At 42.7% G+C, this 16,387-nt stretch overlaps 2 protein-coding genes across 3 annotated transcripts; both read left to right on the forward strand.

Moving 5' to 3' along the window:
* Positions 1–2,717: 2,717 nt before the first annotated feature.
* fam189b (family with sequence similarity 189 member B) lies at positions 2,718–10,918 on the forward strand. Its single transcript, XM_040118807.1, has 14 exons — positions 2,718–2,951; positions 3,046–3,102; positions 3,941–4,048; positions 4,189–4,305; positions 4,440–4,547; positions 4,728–4,888; positions 5,009–5,108; positions 5,208–5,280; positions 6,028–6,316; positions 6,503–6,864; positions 6,946–6,987; positions 8,270–8,445; positions 8,572–8,718; positions 8,896–10,918. The coding sequence occupies exons 1-14, from the start codon at positions 2,718–2,720 to the stop codon at positions 9,151–9,153; spliced, it is 2,232 nt and encodes a 743-aa protein (XP_039974741.1). The 3' UTR covers positions 9,154–10,918.
* A 422-nt stretch (positions 10,919–11,340) lies between these two features.
* On the forward strand, positions 11,341–14,883 carry fdps (farnesyl diphosphate synthase (farnesyl pyrophosphate synthetase, dimethylallyltranstransferase, geranyltranstransferase)). Of its 2 annotated transcripts, XM_040118806.1 has the most exons (10): positions 11,341–11,503; positions 11,967–12,113; positions 12,207–12,347; positions 12,631–12,711; positions 12,836–12,958; positions 13,044–13,132; positions 13,225–13,297; positions 13,501–13,578; positions 13,678–13,812; positions 14,136–14,883. In XM_040118806.1, exons 1-10 carry the CDS (start codon positions 11,501–11,503, stop codon positions 14,334–14,336), a joined length of 1,071 nt encoding a protein of 356 aa, XP_039974740.1. In that variant the 5' UTR covers positions 11,341–11,500; the 3' UTR covers positions 14,337–14,883. The 2 variants fall into 2 exon arrangements, with proteins under 2 accessions (XP_039974740.1, XP_039974738.1); XM_040118804.1 differs by lacking the exon at positions 11,341–11,503 and having other exon boundaries at positions 11,510–12,113.
* The last annotated feature ends 1,504 nt before the right edge of the window (positions 14,884–16,387 follow it).

The following is a 16,387-nucleotide window of genomic DNA, read 5'->3' on the forward strand; positions in this document are numbered from 1 at the left end:
AGAAAATGTCATTTATATAGCCCCAAATCACAAAATTTACCTCAAAGAGCTTTACAATCTTTACAGCATATGACACCCTTTATCCTTAGACCATTGTTTTGGATAAGGCACAATTCCCCAAAAACCTTTGTTTAAAAAAAAAAAAAAAAACTCTCAAAGAGCAATAGAGGAGGGGTTACTCTTCCAGGACAAATGGACATGCAATAGATTATATACAGAATAGACAGAAATAACAATAGTACATTTACAATATAGAAAATCAAAATGGAATATGGAAAATCAGAATAAGTAGATTGATGGAAAACATATATTAAGTATAAATGAAGAATGGAGCCAGCGAGACATACATTTTGCATTGTGAAAAGGAAGGTGAAATAAGCAATGGCTCTGGCCCCCACATTTTCGCTCACCACTATGCTCTGTTTCAGAAACGTCAAGCAGTTTAAAATGAAAGAGGAGAAGGTTAATTTGTGTCTCAAGGACACTGACTGGAAATATGTCAGTAACAATTTCTGATAAGGCATCATTTATAATCTGCAACTCATGGCTTTATCAATGGTTGATAATTTGTTCACTAACGCTTTTATTGTCAGAGCCATTATAAGCCATTAATAACAACAACTTTTGGGTAGTCATGTTGTGGAAAATCTTCCTCGAGCCTGACACTTTGCTAGAATTTAAATTAATCTGGGAGAATGCTGTCATAAATGTTAGTAAGAAATTCATAAAGGGTAATGGCTTTCTCACTTTGTAAGGAGCCATCAGCAAAAGTTGGTCAGTCTCCTATAAATGTTAGTAAGTTATTGATAAAGGTTTCTACAATAATAAGTCAGAGTTGCAGTTGTAAGGGTTAATAGGCTGTTAATAAAAGGATTTTGGTCCCAATGTCCTGCAGCCCTTTCTCCAGAACATAAGTGGTCAAGGAGTCCATTGGAGGGGGTCTACCAAATAAATTAAAGATCCAGCTAAAAAGACAAATGTGTCATTTGAGATGTGAGCTGTAAAGCAGTAATAAATCATGTATTAATCAGTAATATGGCCATTAATTACAGCCTATAAACCCTTTATATATAGTGGCTCCAGCATGTCTGTTGATATATACGGTGCTGGTTATATATGGATTAGACCAGGCACCTATGGGACACTCATTCCCCCTGTCGCCTTCTTTTTAACTAGTATCCCTCCAGTACAGCGGCCAGTACAGAGATAGTTGTTGTTGGTTTTTTTTTTTCTTCCTCATTGCTGCAGCAGCAGGAGCTGGGCTGGAGCTGGAGTCTGTCGCCAGGCGACCGCCCCTCCTCCCCAGCATCAGCACCACGACGGTGTGCTCGCGCTCTGCCGCATCTTCAAGTTGCCTGCACGTTCTGCATGCCTTGTCATCACGTAGGGCAGGTTTCAGTTTGCAAACACGATACATTCCTCTCCCAGTGTCAGCACCGAGGAGCAGAGGGGAGACGTGAGGGCAGCAGAGGGAGGGGCAAGTCAAAAGAAGAAATAAAAATAAACTCGGAAGGATTTAAAGATGATATTTCGGATGTAGTCAGGCCATAGGCTATGTTGTTATGGTCGTGTGACGTCTGCTGGGAGGCAGTGAGGTAAAGGTCCGGAATACATACACACGCGCAAGCACACGAGCTGTACGGGATGCCCGCGTGACTGCAGGGAGGAACGAGGCGGCGGAGGAGGACGTGGGGTGGGTTGTGGTTGGGGGGGAGGGCGGGGGGGGGTTGTCCAGATGCGTGTGGACCACCGCAAAACCCCCGAGGTTGAGTTGTCAAAGATCGAAACCTTCGACGAAAGGCTGATATTTTTTGGTGCAGTTTGAAAATCGATGGAGGACATTTTTTTCCCCGTTCACGTCGAGGTAATTAGTCCCGCTTCCCGAACGGACCGATCTGATCTTGGGGCTTTTATTTTCCACACCGTCCTTTCTCGTCGCTGACAGGATTGAGGAACTGACATAAGGTCGCGGGAGGGGAGCGCACATGCTCGGATTTTTGCTCCTCCTGAGTGGACACAGGGGGCTGACCTGGGGGTTGAAACATCATTAGCGATCAGCTGGTTCTCTTTGGGATCATGCTTCAGAATTTGCGGCCTGCTCCGGACTCCAGTTACCGCAATGCCACTGGGGAGAGGAGGGAGAGGTGGAAGGCAGAAGACGGAAAGGCGCGAGCAGCAAAAAGCAATTGAGTATAACAACAATGTGAAGTTTGCAAAAAAAAAAAAACTAGCCCAGTTTGTGTGATTGTGTTATAATTGGAGAATGACTGAGTAGGAGAATGGTATAGATTGTACTATATATGGTATTGATTATATAGGCCATAACGGCCTGTGAACTCCATGGGGTGAAAGGAGCAATGTATTCACTGAAGCAATTTTAGTGTCATGGCTGAAAAGTCAAATGAGGCCAGTAAGGTGGCTGCAAATGTGTAGTGGCTGCTCATTTCTCAACTTTCTGCTGACAAAGTTCTTGGACTCACTGACTGGACTATAGTGCACACCATGGGGCATTGCGCTGCACCTATGGCAGCTGCCAGTGGAGAGCTTGGTGCATAACTGTGACAGAGTGGAGCTCCGAAGCCAGCATTTATGTCTCCCTCTTCTACTCTCTTGTGCTTCTACCCACACGACTGAACACAACTAAAACTCTGGGTTTTATGAACCCAGAGTGAGCGTGAAACCACCGCCAGCCTCCTCCACTAGCAGAAGAGCCCAACATGCCTTCACCGTCAGACTCCAGCAGCGTGGCCTCTGCCTCGGGGTCTCGAGGATGGTCGGACAGCCGCAGGGGCATGTCGGGCCGTGGGCCTGGTGGTGCACGGCTGCTCCTGTACCTGGGGCTGTGCCACCTGGGCCTAGGGGCCATGGTCCTGGCCTTCTCTTTCACCAGCATGGCCTTCACCTCCTCGGCTCGCGTGAGGCAGTCCTGTCCATTTTGGGCTGGCTTCTTTGTAAGTGTACAACTGACAACAACATGCAGCATTACAAATTAAACAAGAGATCTTAAAGTGTGTGTTTTCCTGTGTATGTGGTGTCTATTGCCAGGTGGTGGCGTCAGGAATAGTGGGGATAATCTCATGGAGGAGACCTTTGACACTGGTGGTATGTACGTTTCCATCTGATAAAAGGACCATTCAAGTCTCTAAGATGTAGGTGTAAAACCATGTGCCATGGAGCAAAGCTGGATAACCCCGGGGCCCCAGACCTCCGGGGACCATAAAAGTCCACGTTCACTGTGTTTCAACCAGGTTGTGGTCATTTGACCTATTTGCCAGTTTGTGTAGAAACATGCACCATTAAAGCATGATAAGAACTGAAGTGAAAGGTTGAGAAAACAGTCTCACCACAAGTTCCCTTTAGTTGCTGATCTTCATCGGCAGAGTTGTAGATTTAACTGGAATTTAAATTTCCAGTTCGTCTGAGAACTTGAAGGACTTTTAATCCATCTTTGCCTAAAAGCTTTGGTTCAGAGTTTATTTTTGACCTTGGAACCAGCAGGTGAAAAGTGAATGGGCCTTAAAGTGAGAGCATTTGTACCTAATCATGAGGTCCTTTGTAGAAGGACTCTGTGTTGAAGTGTAGTTGTAAAATGTTTGTAAACTTTTACATAAAAAATACTATTTTATACTGTGCTCACACTGTGCAAATCCATGTCTTAATTGAGTAAAATTACTACGAACTACGTAACGCAAAGTAAATTTGGGGGTGGGCGTTTTAGCTGGTTAATCTGGCCATGCCCTTAAGGGAAAAAAGTGTGCAGGTTTATAGTCCATCCAAAAACCAAACCAGGTGCTTGACTTATTAGCTCCCCCTCTCTTGCTGAAGGTATGTTTATCAGTGAAATCGCAGGCTGTAGTCTTTGGCTAGAAGAATAAAACTCTGCATACGCTTGGCACCGTGTGGCACAAGTTCTAACACCCTGCTCTGTGCTGCACCACAGGTGTCACTGTTCATGCTGCTGTCAGCAGTGTGTGTGATCCTCAGTCTGGCCGGCTCGATGCTCTCCTGTCAGAATGCACAGTTGGTCAAGTCCATGCTCACCTGCCAGGTACGCAACATTATGCGAGTGCTGTCTACTCCCTCTTGCTGAAATGCCCTCCCATGGGGAACCTGCCAGGATTAGTTTTTGATTAGAGGAATCTGTTTTAGTGTGCAGATCAGTACTTGACACCACTCCTCTGTGTATAGGTAGAGAATGGTCTGTGTGTGTGTTGCGCGCCCACTCAGTCCTGCTCCATCACAGAAGAGGAGACCCTGGTCCTCTACCTGAATGCTGACTGCCACTCGGTCAGACATCAGCTGAAGGTTGGTAGGATGTGTATAGAGACCAAATTATCATTTTTTTTGCCAAGATTAACCATTAAATATGACATATTCTACTGATAAAAAGCCAATTTATTGTAGGATTATGATTTTCCTGCATGCATTTTACTCTGCAGGACCTTTTGTTCAGTGCTTGTGGTCTCAGCATTCTGTCAACCATCATCTGTACTTTGTCCACCGTGACCTGCAGTATTCACATATTCTCCCTGGACCTTGTGCACCTGGTGAGCACAGACAAAGCAAATTTTTACATTTATCAGACTTGCTTTTTTTTTTTTTTTTTTTAACACAATAACAAGTACCCTGCAATTCTGATATACCGCTTACTTAAGAAATTTGGATTCACATTTAAAAAACACTGTTACAAATCTTGTGATGCCGTGTTTCCAACTCTCCCTGCCTAGCTGGCCCCCCATCGCTCTCGTTCAGTCAACCCAGAATGCACCACTCCTCAGGATGCCTTCCTGACCAACATCATGGACTTTGAGGAGTTTGTCCCACCCATCCCTCCGCCTCCCTACTATCCTCCTGAGTACACCTGCAGCTCTGAGACAGACGCTCAGAGGTAACAAACATAGAGCAGGCACTTTCAGTATTTTATTTTACATCAACATATTGGATAAAAAAAACACTTGTGTACATATTTAAGAAAATGGTTGTTTAATATTTTCGTATTAACGTCTAGCATCACATATAATGGCTCCATGGAGAGCCCTGTTCCCCTGTACCCCACTGACTGCCCCCCTCCTTATGAAGCTGTGATGGGACAGAGAGCTGCCAGCCAGGTGAGCATGTGTGTGTGTATCTGTGACTTATGTGTGTGTGTTTGTTATGTGTGATGTACCCAGTGGCTGTGCTGATCCTTCTCTATTGTGACTGTTAAGGCAACAATGTTTGACCCCCACGGCACTGAGCTGTCTGGAGAGAGAGGAACTTCTACTGCCTTCAGTGGAGAAGGTGAGAAAACCCCACATCTTGACAGACTCACCTGTAATAGTTGGAAGGAGGAGTAATTTTGGAGAATTTTACATTTAAATTTAAAGATTAGCTTATTGATAGTAAATCAATAGTGCAATAATAGTGATTATTTAATGCTTTTCTCTGTTTTACATAATTGTCAATTTCATATTTCTTTGAGTATTGAAGCCTCGATCAAACAAAAATGAAAACATAGGCCTTGAGCTATGAAAAATCTGTTTTTCACCATTTTATTACATTTATAGACTAAACGATCAATTGATTATTCAGAAAAACAATAAACAGAAGAGTTGCAAATGAAAATAAGTGTTAATTACAACCTTGATTCCATTCATGCAAAATGTTCAATTTTAAATGTGGACTCCAAATTTCCAACCTCAACCATGAAGAGTGTTAATTTTCAGAAAATGTCTGGGATTCTGTTTTGCTTTTTGGGATTGGAAGAAAGTAAAGACTAAAAAAAGTCACTGTAATTGTCTAAATTAAATCAAATATCAACATGAAAATCATAAAATATAGTCCTGCAAAAATAATTTTATCAATCGATTAGACAGTTGATTAGAGTTGCTTACTTTAAGGGATTATACAAAGTTAAGTAAAATAAATGAAGGAAACCCTGCACAAACAAGGACCTTACCTTACACACAGCAGTGTATGTTTCAGATAACAAGGTTACACATAGATTCTGGTCTTGATAATAAAAGATGACCATTTTATTTTTACTAGTGTCCATGGACAGTGGATCTCTGTTGATGTCAGAGATTGTGGACATCCCTGATGATTCCTCCCCATCGGAGGACTCCTGTCTGATGGAGGTTGGGCTAAGGCCCCATGGGGAGAGAGGCAACAGGTCCGCTGGTGAGGGGGAAGACGGAGGAGAGTACATCAACTTCCGTTGTCCTCCATCTCACACACCAGAGAGTCCCCTGGCAGGAGGGCCAAGAGCCCGGTGCTTCCTCAGAGGAGAGAGGTCCAACTCCTGCTCATCTCCCAGCACAGCCACCACAACGTACAGGTGACACCACACACTTTAATAATTGATGGTGTTGTGAAATTCTTTTCTTTTCTCTCAACATAGTACGGAGTTATTGTAATATAAGCTAATGTTTATGTTAAAATCAAGGCTAAAATCCAAAATTAAGCCTTTAACTAGTACAAACACACGCAGAAAAACTCAGAGTTCTCCTGTGTTGTCCTCCAGGTCTCCAGTATTGCGTCGCCAAGCCATGCTAGCTAGTAGCTGTTCTCAGCTGGACGCAATAGGAGGCTCCATCTCTGAACAGCAATCCTCCATCCCAGAGATTCGAGTTCGCCCCTCCACTCCCTCACGCCAAGGAGCTGCTCCGACCTCCTCTGCTCCTCCCACTTCATCCTCCTCGGCTGCCAGTGAGCAGGGCAGTGGTCTGGGTAACGGGCCGCCCCTCCCACGTCAACCATTGTACTTTCGACGAAGGGCAGGGAAGAGTGAGAAGGATGGAGAGAGTGTAAGAGGGGATAGCGAAGGGCTGCTACGCCTCGTGAGGTCACACAGTGAGCCAGGCCTCGGCTCCTCGACTGATACAGGTGACTCAGAGACCGACATGAAAAAATCTCAACATTATTTTACGACCTCCATAACCTGTCCTTTTATCCCCTCTGCTCTAGTTGACTTTGGCTCTGGAAGCAGCAAGGCATCTGTAGACACAGGTAAGAGCTCTAAGATGAAGAGCTTTAAGATGTGACGTACAGGTGTCTCACTGGTCTAAAGTGCATAAAATACTCTATGTGAATCTGACTCAGAAGCTTTGCTGCATGCTGCCACTGCCTCTCTTTTCTTTCCTGTCCACGCTCATTATAGAATTAAAGACGGAAAAGGCCTCAAGGAAAACTTTTCTAAGTTGTTTTGATGAGAAAAATCTCAGAAGCTAATGGCCGTCATTTATCAAACACTATTAGGTCCTAGTGCAGATTTAAGCACCATAGGAGACAGGCAAATCTGTCCCCCTGTGGATGTGATTTACAAGACGCTTCCTCACCATCTGAGTTAACAGTGATTTGATTACAGATTGATAAATTAGATTCCGCTGTGGAAACAATAATGTTCCTCACAAGCTCCTGATTTACATTATTTTCGGATGATACGCTGTGATTTATGATTGTTTGTCAACACTTGGCCTATCAAAAAAAAGGCTTACACAGCAAAGTCTGCATACAGTACCAGACATGCTGTATGTAATGGACATAGCTGAAGATAAGCCATGGTTACTGGGCTTCCCTGAATATTACACTGAAACATTTAAAAACATGATAATGCTCTTATTCTTTGTTGCGGAACATGTAAGTCTGTTTTATTATGAAATTTCCATATGGTTCCATACACTGTGCGAATATGCAGCATACCTACTGCCATGACAGACATGGAAGTGGAAAATGCTGTCAGTGAAATTAACCCAGATCAGATCAAAAGCAGATATAGCACCTCTGGGATCTTTGCCATTTTCTGCTGCCTGCTTGAACCCAGTATTTGTGTATTGTAAGCTATTTCATGAGGACTTAGTCCATAGCTTTTAAATGATGTAATGTCAGGAAGGTAGTGATTCTGCTGTCAAATTTCAGTTAATCAGTGAAAGACTTTTTTATCTTAAATCCTACCACTAATTATTTACTAGGGGAGCGGTGCCATCTTGTTTCCTTATCTTTTCTCATGTTTTTAATTTAGTTAGGGAATTAGCTTTTGCTGTGTAATTTCTTCTTTTTGGGTAGTTTATTTAGTATTGTATATTTATTTCTAGTCAGGGCTGGTTGGTTCATTAGTTTGACCAGGGCTCTCCCTTAAGTTCAATTTAAGAATGAGAAAATGTGCAAACTGACTCCTCTTTTTCTTCATCTAGTTTTATATCACTCTCCTCTACCATGGACCAACTCTGAGTCGTAACAGTAGTATAGCTTGATAAATGAGGGCAAAAATCTTTCTCTTCTGATTCCAAAGGTCCATCCTCTGAGGCGTGTCTGTTGCCCCGCACTTCTTTGCCTCCTGCTGCAGCTTTGCCCAGAAAAGGCAGCATGAAATCAACAGCCACAGGGGTGCAGGTCCCTGCCAAACCTCCACCGACGTCGCCACTGCGTTTACCTAAAGACTGCCACCGTTCCCTTGGAGACCTCAAGGCAAGTCTGAAAAGACAGGGTTAACTGCATTTGACAGTTCCCATGTAAGTCTTAGAAACAGCTGCACCGTTGCTTGTTTGTCTTATTCCAGCCTCCCCTACACTGATCTTTTTATTTTTCCTTCAGGTGACTCGAGTCCTCGTCGCTCGTTTCCTGCAGCGCTCCAAACGGAACCTAGCTCCCTCCTCCGAGCATCCTGGGAGCACAGGGCAGGGGCCTAAGAGGCGGAGTGGTACTGAGGGTGCTGCCACCAACCACCTACCCCTGGAGCAAGTATGACGATGAACTCTGACTTAACTAATTTTATTTGTTCACCTATGGATTTGAAATATTATGTTATTCCTCTACTTAATTTTCCACAATGAGATGCGCACATCTCCAGTTTTCTATATTAGAGTAAAGCTTCTAGTGTTTGTCTACATGTCTTTGCTTGATAAAAATCATTTTCAGATATTGAGGACCTCTTGGAGCACCGGCCGAGGACAACCCAACCCTCACACTCATCATCCACCTCATCATCGTGGACACCACCATTCCCATAGTGACAGTCGACACAACCGGCACTGTAGCGGCTGGGCACCAGAGGGGATCCACCTGCGCAGCTGTGGAGATTTAAGCTCCTCCTCCTCGGTGTCACTATGTCGATTGGTGACGCCTTATCCGACGCATGGGTCATCGGGTGCTCTCTACTCAGAGTCTGCACTGTGAGGAGGGGAGAAGGTTGACGGAGGGATTGGAGGAAAATAGAGGCATACAAAAGGGCAGGGTTGTAGGGCAAAAAAGGCAGGTTGATGATAAGGAGACTCTAAGGCAGGATTTAGTCAACTGAAAACATCTAGTATTGAAATTTTGAACATCTTCACTCCTTTTTGTCACTTCCGTTTCCTGAACCCAACTGTGCAAATGGCCTTATTCAGTGGTGCTCTTTATCACTCGGAATATCAACCAGGAGCTCAAACTTATTTCACTCTTCAACATCAGTGAAACAGGCATTTGATGCTTATTTCTGGCAAGTGTGGTCTGTCTTCTAACAGAACAAATCCATTATGAGCTGAGACAAACCTACCAGAAGCATCTTTTCCCCTGTACTCTCCACTTCCCTCCTCTCAATATTCATCTGCAAACATCCCTTTCCTCAAGACTGGAGACAGAACTCAACTAGCGTTCTTGCTACAACAACCATTTACTCATGTACATTCAATCTATTGCATAAGTATGGGTTGCAATATGCATCTGGCCCTTTTGTACATTGCTATATATCCACAGGATCGCTCAGGTGACGTGATCATAGAAACTCTTATTTTGTCTTCCATTGATTAAAAAAAATGCATCTCAATAAACATATAGTTAGCTGAGTACTATGTAAGATAAGCAGATGAGGTTTCACATGAGGACAAATGCACTCACATGGAAAACCCTATACTGAGTTGCTAATTTTGACTTTTTCTTTTTGCAAGTCAGATTCCCACTTTTTCCACACTTTGACAGCCCCGCATTGACATTCAGAGAAAGGCAGCCAGCATTTCTAACACTGACTTTACTGCACGCCACAGACACACGTTCAGCCTTTGAAATCTATTCTCTGTGTGTGGCCACTGGACATGATGGTTTGATTTGCATATGTGCATGTTTTGCTATAGCCTCCTGGATACAGCAGGAACCTTGACCGTCTGTGTAACTAAGTAACATGTCCTCAGAATGTCGTTATCTGCATGTTTTGACAGTGCTTATTACTTTTTCTCCTCTTGCACCCAAGACCTATGACAGTAGCCATTTGAATTGTGTTTGTGTTAATAGATAGCTGAAAGGAATGGTCAGTCAAAGATATGCAGTGTTCCCAAAGTTTACTTGCCAGATGGCTCCAAAAATGCCTCTGCATCTTAATTTGATTTTGATGGGTTTTGAAAATGTTTGGAGTGCACAGGCATATCTATGACAAAGGCTAAAGCAGCCTGATCCTATAAGATAAAGAGGTTTAAATTGCACTGTGACTCAGACGACATGAAGAGTCTCTTGCAGTAAATGTAAAGACATTATTTTTCACAAAGTTGTGCTTCACACTATGTGTTGGCACGGTTCACTTTGGACTTGTAGGAGGTTGTGTGTGGATGGTTAAATTAAAAAAAAACCCACAAAAAAGAAGTTCCCTTGGGCTGCAGACACTCCAGTGACAGTGAAAATATGATGGGTCTGGCAGCTCTGGTTACTGGAATTTGAAGTGCATCAGTATATGCGTGTCAGATTGGAGTTTTTTTCTTTGGAAAGTCTGACCCCATATAAGTAAAGGCACACTTTGGAGACACACAGATACCGGCACACTCATACACTCCCTTATCAAGGCACTGAGCTATGTTTCTACCTCCTGTCTTGCATAAAACATTATTTATTTGAAGAAATGTATATCTGTATGGCAGGCTTAGCAGGATAGAGCCTTGAATAATAAATGTATCTTAATATGACACCTATTCCAGATTTTAAATGCAGTGTCAATGACAAAACTTTCGATTCAAGTTATGTATTTCAACATATGAAATAAATAATAGACATAAAATAAAAAAATACCTATGTTGATGTTTTGTACATATTATGAAGGGCAAAAAACAAGACAATACTGTAAGGCTAATATTATTATAATATTATTTGTTTTTTTTGTCTCTATTTTGTCCTTTTTCTCTTTTTTCTACTCAATCAGTAAAACGGATTATAATACTTGAGGCTCACCACTCCACTTAAACCCCGCCTCTTCCCAAATTCTATTGGTCAGCCCATGTGAAAGCCCATCCTGGTTCGATGTTACCAGCCAATGAAAACGCGCAATGTCATATGGAGCCTTCGAAATCCACGCCTATATGCGCTACTCGCAAGGGCTTTTGGGAATCCTAGTTCTCCAGCTTTGTAATAAAACAGACGGCATTGGGACAGCAAACTACAATCTACACATCCTGGTTTTAGGAGACGTTCACAGACCTAATTCAGAAAGCAAAACTAAGAAACAGAAGATAATCAATTTTGCTGTTTTATGCTGAAAAGTTTGGGATAAGAGGACGGTATTATTATGGTATGTAAAGACATGTGTACGAACAAAAAGTATGCTGTTCTGATATGCTATAGCTGGCTTAGTTAACACAACTGATGCAGGAGAACTATGTAGGCTAACGTCAGCTAACGCTTCTTTTATGACAACGGAATTTGCTAGCTAATAATAGGAATTCTCATAATCCTTGCTCTTGTTAACTGGTCTTTAGGGATATGAGACCATGGAGCTAACTAGACTACACTGGCAGTTTTCCTCACCCGGAACAACAACTTTGTAACGTTATGTGATTTATATAACTAGTTAGTACACTCCGACAAGTTAGAGCGCAGCCTTTTTTTTTAACCGTTGGTCAGGACACTTCGACGGCTGGTTGAGAATGAGACGTCTTCGCAGCTTGGTCATTAATGCCCCTAAAATGTGGCTCACCGTCTCCCCGAGTAAGTTCAAAAACACATCTCTGCTGCTTTGCAAATCGTCTTTCCAGGGAGACAGTACTTGCAATTGGACGCACACCAAGAAGGCGTCGGACCCTCAGCTGTTTGAAGCCCAGTTTGAGGAGCTGGTAACGGAGCTCACAGAAAGGGACCTCGCCGATCCTGCGCTGGCTGATGCTCTGAACAGGCTGAGAGAGGTTTGTATTATGACCTGGCTCTTGACGAGTGTTGTCTGACATTGCGCTGAACTGCAGTTTCATGTCATTCCTTTCTGCACCTTTTGCTCGTAGGTTTTGGTGTACAATTCCCCTGGAGGCAAGAGGAACCGTGGCCTGTCTGTGATTGGCTCACTGAGGGAGCTTCTCCCTCTCACTAAGCTCAACCAGGACACTGTGCAGCGGGCTCTTTTGGTTGGCTGGTGCATTGAGTTGGTAAGGATATCTTATGGCATGTTGGAAAGCACGTGAATTACATGAGTAAAATGTTCCTCTGTTCCATAGATGTGCACTGTTGTCTAAAAGCTATTAAAACACACCACACTGTTGCACTGAGTGACACGTTCCTTCACATGCCCCTTCACCTTTCACATGCATCATCCTGCTGCAGTAAATACACACTAGTGCACCAAATCCTTACGAGTCATTCCCTTGAAATGCACCGTTTTTTTCCGTTTGATAGACATTTGTGTTACAACTGTGTCTCCGTTGCTTGTAGCTTCAGGCATTTTTCCTCGTGGCAGATGACATCATGGATGCATCTGTGACTCGGAGAGGACAGCCCTGCTGGTACAAGAAGGTGAGACTTGAAAAAGACTAAAATGGCTTTTTTTTTTTTTTTCTCTGGTGCGGCAATCATTTATTTTTCAATATTAATTGTGTGCTCAATTTCTCATGTAAATCCTGCCTGTTTTGTTTTTAAGGATGGGATAGGTCTGGACGCCATCAATGATTCATTCCTCTTGGAAGCTTCAATCTACAGGCTGCTTCGCAGACATTGCAGGGATCAGCCGTACTATGTCCACCTACTGGAACTGTTTACTGAGGTATTATTCGTCCGGACTGATAACACGGGCCCACACACACACACACACTATCACAGGATTCTTACTGCATCTCTGTGTGTTTCAGACATCTTTCCAAACAGAGCTTGGCCAAGCTCTGGACCTCATGACAGCACCCCCTGGTCAGATTGACCTCAACAGATTCACCATGGAGAGGTAATGAAATGAAATCTGTAAAATAAATTTGCAGAGTAGAATGTTGTTTACCAAAGTAAGTAAATCTAAAGGTTTCTCTCCTTGTCCTTAAGGTATAAAGCTATTGTAAAATACAAGACTGCTTTCTACTCTTTCTACCTCCCAGTCGCAGCTGCAATGTACATGGTGAGTGTACATATTGCAAACACATGACAGAACTAACTCATAGAAATGACAGTGATGACATCGATTGGTGGCAGTGAATTAAAGTTTACAGAACTGGCTGTGAAGAAAGGCTAGAAAAAGACTAGCTGCCACGATCTGGGCAGAGAAAATAACAGATTAATGCGATGCTGTTTCTCATAACTATTTTACCATACCTTTTGTAGGCAGGAATCAAAAGTGAAGAGGAACACAATAATGCCAAACACATCTTACTTGAGATGGGAGAGTTTTTCCAAATACAGGTAATCACTTTTACACATCATCCTTTTTCACGTCACATACTGGGTAATATGCTGCGGACTATACGGAGTTAATAACCTCCCTATGTATGTCATTTGCAGGATGACTACCTAGACTGTTATGGTGACCCTGCTGTGACAGGAAAAATTGGTACAGACATCCAGGATAACAAATGCAGCTGGCTGGTAGTGACAGCCCTGGAAATCATGACCCCTGAACAAAGAGCAGAGCTGGAGGTGGGATTAACAACCTTTTCTATTTAAACACTTTAAATATGTTCTGATATTATGTGGCTGTGTACGCTATACTGTACCAGATATTCAAACAATACAAACAACAATGCATTCAAATCTCAGCAGCAATAGAAACTTTGTTATTAATTGTAATAATTTATTTCTGAGAACAATCGCACTATTCGCTGAGCCCAGGGTGCCCTTGTTTTTTTTATCCTGTGACTCTACCATGTGTGTAGTGGCCACCCTCTGATCCCAAGAACGGTACTAGAGTCATTCACTAGCATGTTAGCAAAAGTTGATTTCATTTTCCATCTCCTCCTCAGGCATGTTATGGGCACCATGATGAAGCCAGTGTAGAAAAGGTCAAAACGCTATACAACACCCTGCAAATGCCAACACTGTACCACAGATATGAAGAAGAGAGCTACCAGCGGCTACATAAACTCATCGCTTGTCACGCTCAAAACCTTCCTCACTCAGTCTTCCTCAACTTTGCCAAGAAAATCTACAAGAGGAACAAGTGAGTGGGAATGATGATCTTTGGAGGTTATATAAACGATGTCAGGCTCATCAGCAGGGTCCCCTTTTGACTTTTATCATGATAGACAAGTGAACTCCTCTCCCTTGAGAGAGGGTTTTCCAGGGACAGGGCTCTGACTCCAACAGCATGACCCGGACACGACTGTGATATTTAGAAATCCTGCTGCCACCTTCTGATTTGTAGATGTTTGGATGTGGATGTCATCAAACAGCCAGTCTCTTAAGTTCTATTTATTGAACCCAGTGCATAATGTAAAGTGTAACCAGTCATTTGCAGTATGTAAGGGTGACTTTGGAAGGGACCACACATGGATTGATTTAGCTTCCATATTTATCTGCCATGAGAAATGCATGGCGGATGAAATAATAAAGTTTAAATGGTTTGCCCTTTGTAGGAATAGATGTATTCATTGATAATGAACTAAAAGAGACGGTACATATGTGACAGGAGTTGTATCCTGATTTAGGACAGAGGGTCAGGCCTGATCAGCTGTCTTTATTCTGTATATTTTTATATTGCTCCTGGATGTTATTGCTTTTAATAAATAATATATGTACAGTATTTTTCTCTCTTTTTCATCCTTTTGATATTGGCGTGTGTGTGCTGGCTGTAGACTTGAAATGTTTACTCAGTTTATCAATTAAAAAAAACCCCAAAAATATTGATCTGCAACTATTTTGATAATTGCTTAATTGATTAAGTTATTTCTTAAACAAAAATGCCAATAAGTTGTCCGGTTCAAGAATCTCAAATGTGATGATTTGATGCTTTTAGTTTGTCATGTACAAAAGTAAATTGAATATCTTTGGTGTTTGGACTTTTGGTCTGAAAAAACAAGCAATATGAAGACATTATTTTGAACTTTGGGAAATTTATAATGGTGATTTTGATTAAACAATAGAGTAAACAACTCATCTCTTCATCAAGAAAGTCATCTAAAGATTAATCATTGATGACAATAAATGGTAGCAGCGACCCTAGTTTACTGTAAGTGAAGTGAGGTTTGCATATTAGTTAATTTCCCCGAAGACAGACTGATAAATGCAGATAGGGTTATTCAAGAGAAACGACGGGATATTAGAGTCTCCCTCTCAACACTCGGGCTCTAAAATTAATTCTTTAAAGGAGGTTAAGTTGAAAATGACTCAAGATAAATTGAATGTGATGATAAGGCAACGAAGGGGTGTGGTTGGGGGGGGGGGGCGCTCGCGAGAAGACGGACGCTGAGGCTGTAAACGTCGGAGAGAGACTCACACTGACTCACAGGGACTGGGATGCGAGAGAGCCCGACGGGATGAAGACCTTCATCCATCTTTACCCGAATCGGATCGTGAGTCGAGTGCCATTTTATTATCTTGCTATGATTTTATTTCTTATGTTTTCAAACGAGCCCGCCCGGTCCAGTCGGGTAAGCAAAACCTCATATTCCCGCACAGAGGCTGCGTAGATCTAGAGACATGCAATTGCGCTCTTAACAGTGGTATTTCTTTAGCGCCTTTTGCTTAAATGTTATAGTTATTATGCATTTTAATGGGAATCTGAATATTATGTGTAATATTTGAGTTATAATAACGGTGGATGGGCCTGTATATCAGGGCGATGCGGTTGGAGGTACCTCCTCCTCCTCCCCCCTCCTCCTCCTCCTCCTCCCCCCATCCTCCCTGTCTCCATCAGCTCTGTGGGATCAATAACTGCAGGGGTAAATACTGTACTCTGGACGGGTAAAATTACATATGATGATGTTCTCTGTTTTTCTGTTTTATTTCAAAGATTCCTGTCTTTAATGGCCATTCTGACAAAGGCCCAGTGTAAGGAAGCACTTGAGTGATTCATTTCCCTCAGTGATGTGAAGGACAGTGTGGAAGAATATATCAGCAATAGCCTTCGGTACATGGGCTTTAAAAAGGCAGACTTGGTGTTGTTCAGTGCTGCTGCCTGATTATTTCATGCTCCAGTTAAATATGCGTTATGTTGAGTCGTTGCTCCAGGTATGGTGGGGTTTTTCAAACGTCATTTCTTTGGATCTAGATCTTA

The sequence above is a fragment of the Xiphias gladius genome, chromosome 22 (genome assembly GCF_016859285.1).
Source record: "Xiphias gladius isolate SHS-SW01 ecotype Sanya breed wild chromosome 22, ASM1685928v1, whole genome shotgun sequence".
NCBI classification, from domain to species: Eukaryota; Metazoa; Chordata; class Actinopteri; order Istiophoriformes; family Xiphiidae; genus Xiphias; species Xiphias gladius.

What these genes read in the sequence shown, in the direction of transcription:
- fam189b (XM_040118807.1), top strand. Translation starts at nt 2,718, where the DNA reads ATGCCTTCACCGTCAGACTCCAGCAGCGTGGCCTCTGCCTCGGGGTCT. An exon ending in GGAGACCTTTGACACTGGTG is followed by an intron (nt 3,103 to 3,940) that starts GTATGTACGTTT and finishes GCTGCACCACAG; the next exon opens with GTGTCACTGTTCATGCTGCT. An exon ending in TACTGCCTTCAGTGGAGAAG is followed by an intron (nt 5,281 to 6,027) that starts GTGAGAAAACCC and finishes TATTTTTACTAG; the next exon opens with TGTCCATGGACAGTGGATCT.
- fdps (XM_040118804.1), top strand. Translation starts at nt 11,859, where the DNA reads ATGAGACGTCTTCGCAGCTTGGTCATTAATGCCCCTAAAATGTGGCTC. An exon ending in AGCCCTGCTGGTACAAGAAG is followed by an intron (nt 12,712 to 12,835) that starts GTGAGACTTGAA and finishes TTTGTTTTTAAG; the next exon opens with GATGGGATAGGTCTGGACGC. An exon ending in AACAGATTCACCATGGAGAG is followed by an intron (nt 13,133 to 13,224) that starts GTAATGAAATGA and finishes CTTGTCCTTAAG; the next exon opens with GTATAAAGCTATTGTAAAAT.